At 35.0% G+C, this 12591-nt stretch overlaps 1 protein-coding gene across 5 annotated transcripts; it reads left to right on the forward strand.

Moving 5' to 3' along the window:
- Window positions 2052–12591, forward strand: LOC109328122 (putative leucine-rich repeat-containing protein DDB_G0290503). 5 transcript variants are annotated; one of them, XM_019561421.1, is made up of 12 exons: window positions 2052–2290; window positions 2984–3148; window positions 4030–4230; window positions 4598–4720; window positions 4944–4981; window positions 5059–5188; window positions 5727–9512; window positions 9555–10670; window positions 11120–11251; window positions 11483–11584; window positions 11662–11804; window positions 11947–12591. In XM_019561421.1, exons 2-12 carry the CDS (start codon window positions 3071–3073, stop codon window positions 12227–12229), a joined length of 6132 nt encoding a protein of 2043 aa, XP_019416966.1. In that variant the 5' UTR covers window positions 2052–2290; window positions 2984–3070; the 3' UTR covers window positions 12230–12591. The 5 variants fall into 5 exon arrangements, with proteins under 5 accessions (XP_019416966.1, XP_019416963.1, XP_019416964.1 ...); XM_019561418.1 differs by having other exon boundaries at window positions 5727–10670; XM_019561419.1 differs by having other exon boundaries at window positions 2052–2247; window positions 5727–10670.

The following is a 12591-nucleotide window of genomic DNA, read 5'->3' on the forward strand; positions in this document are numbered from 1 at the left end:
TTCGGTGTTAATCCAAAAGAAAATGTTTTTATCACAATATCATAGGTATATAGGCTGGTCAGGAAAGAAAAGGATCAAGAGAGAGATATGATTGACAAAAAAAATGATATATAAATCAGGAAGTAAGAGCTTTTACGTTCATATTTAATCGTTATTGATCCTTGTAAATATATGATGATAGATGATATAATGAATATATAAATATATTTATGATAACATTACATACTCTCATACAAAAAAAGACAAAAAGTAGAGTTAAAATATAAAAGGAAGTGTAACAGAAAAAACATGACAATACTAAACCATCAAAATAAAACAAAGTAAGAAAACACTAGGGAGAGGCATCATGTGAATGATGCACGTGATGGGAGAGTTATTACAGCATAAACATAAAGGGCATTGAACTTAGCTGTATCTGTGTGACATGATCAATACTCCTCTGACTAAAAAGTTGAAAATTGAAAATTGAAAATTGAAATAGAGGCTCCTCTATCAAACACAAACCCATGTGACCCCACTACTCCCATATTCTGCATTTAAATTATTATATGCTAATCATTATACACATAAGTTTCATTCATGCTATTTCTCTGCATGTTTCCAACATTATACTCTTCAATGTAAATTTTTTTGTCTTATCTGTTGATTGTATACATATTAGTTCCCATACCTGATTTTGCTACTCATAATAATCTCATTTGTTTTAAACTACATACCTGAGGAAATTCCTTAACAGTTTGACTTCAAAATACCAATAGAGATTCCTATAGCAATGAGCCAGATGTTGCATTTTAATAGAATTTTGTTAATATTTGGTCTAAGCAAAATATAATTCACATGCACTTGACTATCCATCAAGAACTAATTCTACATTTTTATTTGAATATAAATAGTAGGTGCACTTGAGTGTTCAGTTAGTTTATTTTTAAGAAGAGAAATAAAATGAACTCATCTTATTTTTGTAATATTAAAATGGCTCATTTTCTTGGTTAACAAACATTATAGACTGATAGAGGTGTCTAAACAGCACTACAATGACTTTATTGTCCTAACCCCCAAAACAGGTCATAAATCTAGGAAGGATAATGAAATTTTGTCTTCATGTCTCACTTTAGTCATAATCACAAGACCATTGGCAACACAGAAAAATCAGCATGCAAGAGAACATTAGGAATGAAATAAATTTCTTCAACTCATAGCTAGTACTATTATTAAATTAGGCAATAATTGAAGGATAATCACTAACCAGAAGCTCATCAAAAATACAAAAAAGTTTCACTAATCAAATGCTTTGGTGGGTTTGTGAAGTTGATAGAACATCTAATCCCTCAAAGCAACACTTCACCTTACTTATTAATGGCTTTAAACTCCATTTATTTACTCCTAATTCACGTTATGCCAGTACCTTATCTTCTTTCTTTGAAGTCTAACAATCCAAAACCCACACAAATACACACTCAAAACAATCCAAGTGGAAATGGGTCTTGCATCCTTGCCTCTAAAGATTCAATCTTTCTTGCTTCTTAAGCAGTCACAGATCTGTAGCTATAGTACCTACCCAATGTACCCCCACATCATTCATAAAATAATAAATTAATTAATTAATAATCAACAATACTTAACTTCAATATGGTAATTAAAAAAAAGAATATGGTCACTTTGACAAATCTTAGGTGTCACCTTTTTAGTGGCATTAGTTGGGTGGTTTTTAATGATTTTTTCTGTGAATATATATATATATATATATATATATAACTATATATAAATTAAAAAGGTTAAAAACATAGGAAAATTGGGTTAAGAGCCCCACTTAAGGCTAGTAAAAGTACTGATAAACTATTTACTAATAAAAACTTGTACTTAAATCCTTCTAAAATATGAACTGAAACCTTATCAACTAAGATAACTTTGCAGCATACAATGGGTACCATATGAGTTAGATGAATTAAAAAAAGTTCTGTTGGGGTCATCACCAATCACATGGCATTGGATATATATATATGAAAAGAGATAAATAAAATTTTTTGTAGTAACATATTAACCAACATTACCCTTTCACTGTGGTAATGTTTTGGTTTGAATATGACATATTTTTATTTTAGGATTCTCTTCTACTCTTGACTTTTGTCAGTCCTTGTGCTCTGAGTTTTTTGGGTAGTCTCATTGTCTCACCAAAGTCGAATTCTTTCAGTTCTATCTGCCTGTTTTCCAAGCCAAAAATTTCAGCTTTCATCTTCTCTCAGCAAGGTATGAAATAAATGAGTATGCCATGGAAGGAAAAATATAAAAGGTTTTATTTTTATGTATTTTTCTTTGTTATTTTTTTCCAATGGTTCTGCTTCCATGCCCTTTTTATCTTTCTTTCTGTTTTTAAAATGTTGAAATTAGTTATCTCATTTGGTGAAAAAATGGTTAGCCTTGTGAGTTTGGATAGAGAAATGTTTCAGTTGAGTTAGAAGAACTCGTTAGATTGAAAAATGTATTTTGTTCAAAACTGTTTTTGATGTTTTATATTGGAGATCTAGCATTTTTGTTATAATGTTTTTGGTTATTTTCATCAAACTTGAAGTTGGAAATTATGATTCACTTCACAGTTATAGGTTGTTAGTGCTAGAAGTTCCTATATGCAATTGGTGCCTCTTGTGGCTGAACCTTATGAGTTTATGAATATTTACTAATTTCAGTATAAAAAAACATTTTCTGGATAAATGCATTGCTTAATTTGGATCCGAAATGTGTGCTTGTCTGCCCCTTTAGCTCTTCATGTTTGTTAACCAGAATAAACGTTTAATTCATCTAAGAAATTTTTATTTCTACTGTTTGTAATTTTGGATTAGTGAATTCTAAATTGGTTAGAGGGGTTTTCAAATCACCTAGTTTCTTTTAAAGTTTGCTTAATGGGGCATGAATTCAGGAGAGTGGAATTACTTAAATTTTTGCCTAAGAAAGGATACATGTGAAACTTTGCTTCTCTTGCTTTCAGGAGAACTAACTGGATTTGGGAACTGGAACAAAAGTGGAATCCTTAAGTTATGCAGTAGTGCATTTTAGTTGTGATTAAGTCTGAACAATGTCAAGAGTCACTAAGTGGAAGGTTGAGAAGACAAAAGTGAAGGTGGTTTTCCGGCTCCAGTTCCTTGCTACACATGTAAGTTTTCCAACTATGCAAATTTTACTTTATTCTTTGGATTTTTAATTTTAAATTTCATGGCAAAAAGTTTGTTTTTTCGGTAAAGGGATAAAAGATATATTTCCTGTAAAGCTGTAACTTGTTATATGCACTACATCGTATCCTGTATTTTTTTAAAAATGCGTGTCAACGTATCGGATACGTATCGTATCTGACACACGTATCAGTATCCGTGCTTCATAGCACTACATCATTCTAATTTGTTACTTGAGTAAACTAGGAGTGTCCAATTTTGACATTATTAAAACTAAAATGATCTACAATCGTTGTGTGAGGAATGAACACTTGGTAGATTTATGCAATCGTTGAAGAAGACATAAAATTGTTGACCAAGCTTAGCATATTGTTGAATGAACATGATTAGGTTCAAGTTCCCCCTGTCTTGCTGAAAATTTAATCAAACTCTATTAAGTATATGAGGTCTCATAATCCAGGTGTTGAGTTCTTTATCAACTAAGCTCGCTCGAACTCATTTGTATCATTTGTTTCAAATTATTTTTATCTCTATCTTCACTGTTTGCCATTTCAAAACGCCCTTCTGAGAATATAATATGCAAGAAGCCACTTCACTTCCTGTTTCTGCTTAAGAGTTACACGGCCCTTAATATGGTCAGCATCAGCATTAAAGTAATTATGTCAAGTCAGGTGATGTCCTGGAGAAAATTTATATTTTATCAGTCACTATAATTAGTCGAAAATTTGGAAGGAATCTATATTAATATGCTTTGCATTGTTACCGAGTTATTGTTACTATTGTTGATTCCTTTTTACCTGTTATAGTTCTAGATCTCTCTCTTTATGCAATAATTGAGGATATGGGTTGTTTCTGCATGGTCTAGATTCCACAGTCTGGATGGGATAAACTGTTTATCTCATTCATCCCTGTTGACACTGGGAAAGCTACAGCAAAGACCACTAAAGCAAGTGTGAGAAATGGAACTTGCAAGTGGTCAGATCCAATTTATGAAACTACAAGACTTCTGCAAGACATTAAAACAAGACAATATGAGGAGAAGCTTTATAAACTTGTTGTGGGGATGGTAATGCTCTTTTCTGACTTTTAAATGGTTATATTCTATTATGCTTTATGACATAGGACTTATAGAGGTGTCAAATGTGAAAAGCTGAAACCATGTTACACAAGACTGACCGTGTTGTACATGACATCACACACGGACCTCCATTATATCAATCACATCAATGATGCATAATGTAGAAGCTTAATTTTTTATTGCACCCATAATCTTTGCACTGAGATCTTCATTATATTATGTAGTTGTTTATATGTTATTGATAGGCAAAAAAACCTAAGTTCTGTCTTTATTTTCCCACAAGAGTGACTTGCGGCCGTTTGTCTTGTTAGAAGTTAGAACTGTACTAATTTAATTTTTGGCCTTACTACTTCAGGGTTCTTCACGATCTAGCATCCTTGGTGAGGCCAACATCAATTTGGCTGATTTTGTGGATGCCCTGAAGCCTACAGCTATCACTTTCCCTCTAAATGGAAGTGAGTCTGGAACCACACTACATGTGAGGATCTCTGAACTTTCTATTTCTCTGAGAAATTCTGGCGTTAATTGGTTTATTGGTTATGAACTTGCATGATTGTGTAGCAGTACAATCTAATAAGTTGTGCATTTCTGTTTACATGGCAATAACATACAACTCTTGCATACTCGTCGAAAGATTTTCAGTCACTAGAGATTTAACTGGTATGACATGTAATATTTTGTTTCTTCTTGTTTGAAGCCAGGTCACCGTGCAGCTGCTCACTTCCAAAACTGGTTTTAGGTACCATATAACAAGTACAATATTTAAGGACGCACTTTAGCTGAAAATTGCTTATTTGATGTTATTATTACTTTCAGAGAATTTGAGCAGCAGAGGGAACTCAGAGAGAAGGGCCTACAAACATTCTCTGACCAAGGTACTCGTGATGAGTCTCCGGGTAGCAAAGAGTCATCTCCTGACCATAATGTCAATAGGCATATAAATAAGGTTTCATACCTTCTCTCCTTTAGAAGTTTTACACAATATATGTTCTCTAAAAGATTATTAACTCTTGGATGTTCAAAGAATCTATGCTACTAATACTAATCAGTATTCAACATCTTTATACATACACTAATAAATATTTCTTTATGTTCTATACTGATATTTACTGATCTATTAGGAGTGTTCTATTAAAAGCATGTTCATATTGTTAATAGACTGGGTTAATCTAGCACATTTCTGTGACAATTATGTTGTCGAATCATCCTTGTCTTACTCTTACCTAAGATATGAGATGCGATTTCCAGAGATTTTGAATTCTGGCTGTTCCCTGTGCATCTGAGGTTTAATTGTGTGGATTTTCTTACTAGTTACTTATCAGTTCAATCATATATATCTATTTATTAAGGTCCTAATGCATTCTTAAAAAAACACATTTACAGAATATACTTTTATTCCTTCTTAAGAATCATGCTCATTGGCTTGGTTTACTTTTTTTCCTCTCATTCTCTTGATGTGTTTAGCGTTTATTTTATGAATTTAGGTCAATTCAAAAACGAAATTGAAAAGAGAAACTAAAGATCTCCCTTGTGCTTCTTCGCTCGGAGAGTCAGGGACGAATGAAGAGTATACAGACTCAGCTGCTGGATTTGACGGTTCCTCTTCTACGTCGGGAAGCGTATATACTGAGAAGCATGATATCTCTAGTATACATGAAGTGGGCAGCCTTAAAAGCACAATGTCTGGTGATTTAGGCGTATCCCTCGGTCAAAGTCCTCAGCCAGAAAAAGGAGACACACCTGATAATCAGTTTTCATCACAGGGCAGTGATTGGGTCCATGGTTGGAGCATAGATAAAGGAAATTTAGAAGCAGTTGAGTCATCTATTTTTGATCTAAAACTGGAGGTTAGCTCTTTGCAAAATCACGCTGATGAAATAGGAGTTGAAACACAAAAAATTTCTGAGAAACTTGTTACTGAGATCATGTCAGGAGAAGAGCTAGCAAAAGAGGTTACTGTAATAAAAGCAGAGTGTTCAAAGTTTAAAGATGAATTTGAGCAGCTTAAAAGTTCTAAGTTGAGCTTGGCGCATACTACTAGAGAACCAACTGAAACAGATCGGGATAAGTTATTTCAAAAGTTACTGCCTAAATGGCTTAAGGGGCTTTTGCTCATGGAAGATAAGTTAAGAGATATTAAGAAGGTGTCAATAGGATTTCCGGAAAGGGATTTTAGGTTCCTCAACCTGGAGTTAGAAGCATTGGTCGGGATTGTTCAGGATCTCAAACAAGAATCCGGAGGGCTGATATCAGGGGCCAATGTTACCAATGGGATAGAGAGCAAGAAAATGGATTTCCACATAGGTGAACAATTTTTAACAGATATTGGGTCTGGTGCAGCTCTATTTCAATCTGAAGGAATGGCTCATTACTTTCCGATACCTGGCCTTGCATCTCACGAGTCTGATTTGGTCGACCCTGCCCTTGCTATGAAAGGAAAAGTTTTTGAACTCCTAAGAGAGCTAGATGAATCCAAAACCGAAAGGGAAAGCCTTGTAAGGAAAATGGACCAGATGGAGTGCTACTATGAAGCTCTTATTCAGGAACTTGAGCAGAGTCAAAGGCAGATGATGGTTGAGTTACAAAACCTCAGGAATGAACATTCTACTTGTGTATACACAATTTCTGCTGGTAAGACTGAGATGGAGAGAATGCACCAGAGTATGAATGAGCAGGCTATGAACTTTTCTGAAGACAAGCGTATCTTGGAGTCTCTCAGCAGCGAGTTTGAAAGAAGGGCTATTTCTGCAGAAGCAGCCCTCAAAAGAGCTAGATTGAACTATTCTATTGCTGTGGGTCAATTGCAAAAAGATCTTGAAGTACTTTCTTGCCAGATTGTTTCTATGCATGAGACAAATGAAAATCTCTTGAAGGAAACCTTTTCTGATTGTTCACTTCCAAATGGTGATGGTCGCCAACCCATGAAATACCCAAAAACTTCAGAAGCTCATACTTCCAATCGATTGCTATGTCAAAATCAGAGCTCTTCCTTACATAGACAACATTTGGGTGAAGACATTTTTCTAAGTGATTTGAAAAGATCACTTCAGTTGCAAGAGGGGTTATACAAGCAGGTTGAAGAAGAAATCTGTGAAATGTATTTTGTAAATATATACTCAGATGTGTTTTCAAAGGCTCTGCAAGAAACATTGATTGAAGCAAGTCTTGACATTCAACTCATGAAAGAGGAAGTTGTTCGACTCTCTCAGCAGCTAAAGCTCACAAATGAATCCAATGAGTTACTGGTGCTAAGGCTGCAGAATGCTATGAATGACATCCTCTCACTAAATGAGTACAATGAGATTTGCACAGCGAAGAGCAACGAAGTTTCTCACCAGAACCAAATTTTAGAAGCAAGCTTAAAAGATCTTGTTCATGAAAACAACCTTATTACTCAGAAAAATAACGAGTTGGAAATTGTTCTGACAAATTATAGAAGTTGTGAGGGAAAATACATAGCATGCAGTGAAGAAAACTTGGAATTGAAGAGTTTATTGGAAAAAGAGAGCCTAGAAAATGGTTATCTTCATAACGAGATATCCATTTTGAAGGAAGAGTTAAAAGGTCTCAGAATTAAATTTGATGAGCTGACTCCTTTGAAGGATAATCTGGATAATAAGGTCAGCTTTTTGTCTGCTAAGTTGCAGAAATTGCTGGCATCGTATGGTGATAGTTGCAGTGAACTTTCTCTTTGTAGTAGATCTGCTTGTTTGGATTCAGAGTGTGGCGACGTAGACGGTCTCCTTTTGCAACTAGAAGAGCGGCAAAAGAGTGTGTTTGATAAGATCTTGCTACTCACTGATGAGAAGAAAGTTTTAGTGAATGAAAAACATATGGCTCAAGTATCTTTACACACAGCTGAATCAGATGTTCTAGTCATGAAAAAGAAGTTTGAGCATGATTTACATGGGGTACTAAGTAATGTAAGTGTGTCTGGTTCTCTGTTGCAGAAACTTCAGTTAGATTTTGAGGTCATTGTTGACAGGATCAATGCTGGTTTTGAAGGTGAAGAGATTTACTTTCAGCATCACAAAGAATTTTTGTCCGGTTTTGATCATTTGGAAGCTGAGGTACAACAACTTAATTCCAGAAATCAGGAGATAGCTCAAGAAATCGGAAAGCTAGATACTTTATATAGTGATCTTGAAATGTGTAATCTGACATTAGCAGCAGTCACAGAGCAAAAGAAAGTTAAGGAATTGTCTTTACAGGAAAAAACAGCAGAATCTGCCAAGATTTCATCCGAGCTTAATGTTTTGAAAGAAAGCTTGAATTCTCTGTACAATGAGTTGCATGCTGAGAGAATTGTAAGAGAAAAATTGGAGAAAACAGTTACAGATCTTACCACAGAGTTGAATGAAAAGCAATGCCAGCTGCAGGATTCTGATATGAACAGACACCAAGTTCATTCCAGAAATCAGGAACTTGCAGAAGAAGTCACAAAGCTAGATACCTTATCCAATGATCTCAAAATGTGTAAGCTGAACTTAATGGCAATCACAGAGGAAAAGAAAGCTTTGGAATTGTCTTTACAGGAAAAAACAGAAGAATCTTCCCAGATTTTAGCTGAGCTTAGTTTTTTGAAAGAAAGCTTGCATTCTCGAAACAATGATTTGCATGATGAACGAACCATCAGAGAAGAATTGGAGAAAACAATTACAGATCTCACCACTGAATTGAATGAGAAGCAATGCCAGCTGCAGGATTCTGATATGAACAGACAAGAAGTTAATTCCAGAAATCAGGACCTTGCTCAAGAAATTATGAAGCTAGATACTTTATCTAGTGAGCTCGCATCGTGTAAGCTGACCTTAGAAGCAACCATAGAGGAGAAGAAAAGCTTGGAGATGTCTTTACAGGACAAAACAGACGACTCTGCCAAGATTTCATCAGAGCTTAATTTTTTGAAAGAAAACTTGTTATCTCTGCACAGTGAGTTGCATGCTGAGAGAACCTCCAGAGAAAAATTGGAGAAAACAGTTATAGATCTAACCACAGAATTAAGTGAGAAGCAATGCCAGCTGCAGGAATCTGACACGAACAGGCAAGAACTGGTCAGTCTCAAGCAACTGGTCACAGACTTGGAATTTGAGAAATCAAGAATGTCATATCTTCTACAGAAATCCGAGGAACGGCTTGAACATGCTTTAAGAGAGTCTTCTTCTATTGATTGTCTGGAAACTTACTTTTCTGAACTGCATGAATTTTCTATAGCTACAGATGTTCTTATGACTTCTACCAGAGCTCAGTATGAAGGTCATGTAGAGGAACTTGTTGAGAAACTTAATTCCACTTGCAGGCAACTGGATGTGCTTCATAAGAAGAGCTTTTATATAGAATCTCAACTAAATGACTGTGTTTGCAGAGAATCGACTTATATTGCAGAGAATACAAGATTATTGACAAGTCTTGACAACCTAAAATCTGATCTAGAGACCTCTACCTCTCAATGTAGAGCACTAATTGATCAAAATCGTGCAATAATATCAGAACTTAATGAACACAAAAGTAGGACAGAGAGTGTCAACGATGTTCGTGCACGTGAAGGCCAGTGTGTTCGTGAGGTTACAAGGCTGGAGCAGGTGCTGGCTAGTCTCTTTTTGGCCAAGGAAGAATCTGAACTCAAATGTATTGTTCTCCAGGCTAAATTGGATGAACTGGAAGTTGCAATAACTTCACTGAAACAATCAGATGGGGAGTTGTTACGGCTGCAGAACCAATGTAATGACCTAACCAAGAGGCTTTCTGAACAGGCTCTTAAGACAGAGGAGTTCAAGAATTTGTCTATTCATTTGAAGGAACAGAAAGATAAGGCCGAAGCTGAGTGTCTTAATGCTCGTGACAGAAGAGGACATGAAGGACCACCTGTTGCTATGCAGGAATCCTTGAGAATTGCATTTATCAAGGAACAATATGAAACAAAGTTGCAAGAACTAAAACAGCAACTCGCTTTGTCAAAAAAATATAGTGAGGAAATGCTGTGGAAACTACAAGCTGAAACTGAGGAAACTGAGAATAGAAAAAAATCTGAAGCGGCTCAAATAAAAATAAATGAAGAGCTGGGAATGAAGATCTTGGAAATGGAGGCTGAGTTACAGGCTGTGATTTCTGACAAACGCAATTTGTCAAATGCATATGACCTGATAAAGGCTGAAAAGGAGTGCTCAGTGATAACCCTTGAATGCTGTAAACAAGAAAAGCAAGAGCTAGAAGCTTCTCTTCTAAAGTGCAATGAGGAGAAGTCCAAAATTGAAGTAGCGCTTACCATGGAGAAGGAGTTAAATGAGAGTTTGAGATCTCATGCTTCAGTTCCAATTGAGGTCAATGACACATCCTCATCTTCATTGAATTCTACAGAAAAATCTTCTCATTCAACTTGCAATCAAGAGCCAGAGAATACAAATTTACTCACCAATGTGCAATCTGAGGTTACCTTTTTTTAAAGAATATTTAATTATCACTTCATACAAGAATCTTTATATATAGGATGATATATTGGTAAAAGAATTAAAAAATGATTTTGATTACTGAAAAGTGTTGGTTGTTCAAATTTCTTGCTTCTTACATATCAGTGTCCATAAAGATATGTTAATTAAGAAATAATTTTTTATTTTACTAGGTGATTTATTCTCTCATACTAGATAATGCTTGCTATACAGCTTTTGTATACTTTGGTGATGCAATCATGTAATCATAATTTTCGGTTTTTATCAAGTTATAAAAGTTTCTATCAGGGCTACTTATCATCATTGGATGCTGACTCCTATTTAAGCTACCTGCAAAACTTGTTATTTATCTATTAGAGCCAAAGTTTTTGGAATACATTGTTCATGGTTGCAATAAGTATTAAAAGTTTATTTGCATAATCATTTGATAGGACCCTCTTGCATCTAGAGCTATAAATGGATGCCAAACACTTGGAGCTGAAGAGGACTTGCAACAAAAAGAAAAGAATTATGTAGCTTTAACTGAAAGTTTGAAATCCAGCATTGATCACTTGAATAAGGAGGTAATTTTTTAAGATTTGTTAAATATTAGCTGCATTATCTGTACCATTTTAATCCATTCTAGTTTCCATTACTCTCTTTTTTACATCCTTACTCATATACTGTCCTTTTATAATATCATGCGCTACAAGATATGTATAGCATTTGCAATTTTGTTGTCCTCGAGGTCTTATTTTTGTAGCTGTGTCTGATACCAATATGATCTCTATCTAAGATTTATCTTCTGATTGCAGTTGGAAAGGATGAAAAATGATAATTTGCTTCCTAAGGTTGATGAATACAGCCACGAGCCAAGTTTTCCAGGTCTTCAAAGAGAACTGGTGCAGCTACACGAGGTAATTGGTTCTTATTGCTTTGATTACTATGAAACATAACATTGTCGAGATTCTTATTTATTTTGTACTTTGCTCAGGCTAATAAAGAGATAGGAAACATATTCCCAGTGTTCAATGAAACATCTTTCAGTGGTAATGCTTTAGAAAGGGTGCTAGCTTTGGAGGTTGAGCTTGCTCAAGCGTTGCAGGCCAAGAAAAATTCAAGCCTCCAATTTCATAGGTACACTCTTCTATGCAACAGCTAAGAATTAAGATATCTGATAATTATAGTCTCCACTTTGTCTTAAGTAGAAATTTCCTGAAAAATAGCATTGAAACCATTCAACCACAAAGTTTGAGACATTTTTTCTCCTATGCTCCAGCTCTTTCTTGAAACAATATAGTGACGAAGAAGCAGTATTTCGGAGCTTCAGGGATATCAATGAGCTAATCAAAGACATGTTAGAACTAAAGGCAAGACATTCTGCTGTGGAGACAGAACTAAAAGAGATGCATGACCGATATTCTCAGTTAAGTCTTCAGTTTGCAGAGGTTGAAGGTGAGAGACAAAAACTACACATGACTCTTAAGAATACTAGAACATCATTCAAGAAGACTCCAAACTCATCATCTTTCTTCAGGGACCATTCTTATAGCCAAAGTTAATGCAGCATTTTTTGCACCCCTTGCACAGTATAAAAATTCATGCTTGGTTAAGATGTTAGTGGCCCCATTATATATTCCATCTTTTTTATTACATTGATATAGATATAGATTATGCTTATATAAGGGGTCCTATAAGCTATAAGGAGTTATATTTTTGCAAGGGTTGGTATGGTGCTACATCACTTCAAAGAAGCTGATAATAATTGGTGTAAATAAATGTCCTTGGCTAATAGAAGCCAAGTAAATATTCATGTATCATTTTCTACCCGAGCCTTAATACTGTAATTGTTTTTATGTATAGGAACAATATCTTACAAGATTCTTTCTATTTAGAATTTTTTTGTGACAACTTGTTTCTTTTC

The sequence above is a fragment of the Lupinus angustifolius genome, chromosome LG15, assembly GCF_001865875.1.
Source record: "Lupinus angustifolius cultivar Tanjil chromosome LG15, LupAngTanjil_v1.0, whole genome shotgun sequence".
Classification (NCBI taxonomy): Eukaryota; Viridiplantae; Streptophyta; class Magnoliopsida; order Fabales; family Fabaceae; genus Lupinus; species Lupinus angustifolius.

Excerpts from the sequence above, each read along its gene's own strand:
- LOC109328122 (XM_019561418.1), top strand. The coding sequence starts at position 3,071 with ATGTCAAGAGTCACTAAGTGGAAGGTTGAGAAGACAAAAGTGAAGGTG. Across the intron at positions 4,721-4,943 it reads AGTCTGGAACCACACTACAT|GTCACCGTGCAGCTGCTCAC; the intron begins GTGAGGATCTCT and ends GTTTGAAGCCAG. Across the intron at positions 11,585-11,661 it reads AACTGGTGCAGCTACACGAG|GCTAATAAAGAGATAGGAAA; the intron begins GTAATTGGTTCT and ends TACTTTGCTCAG.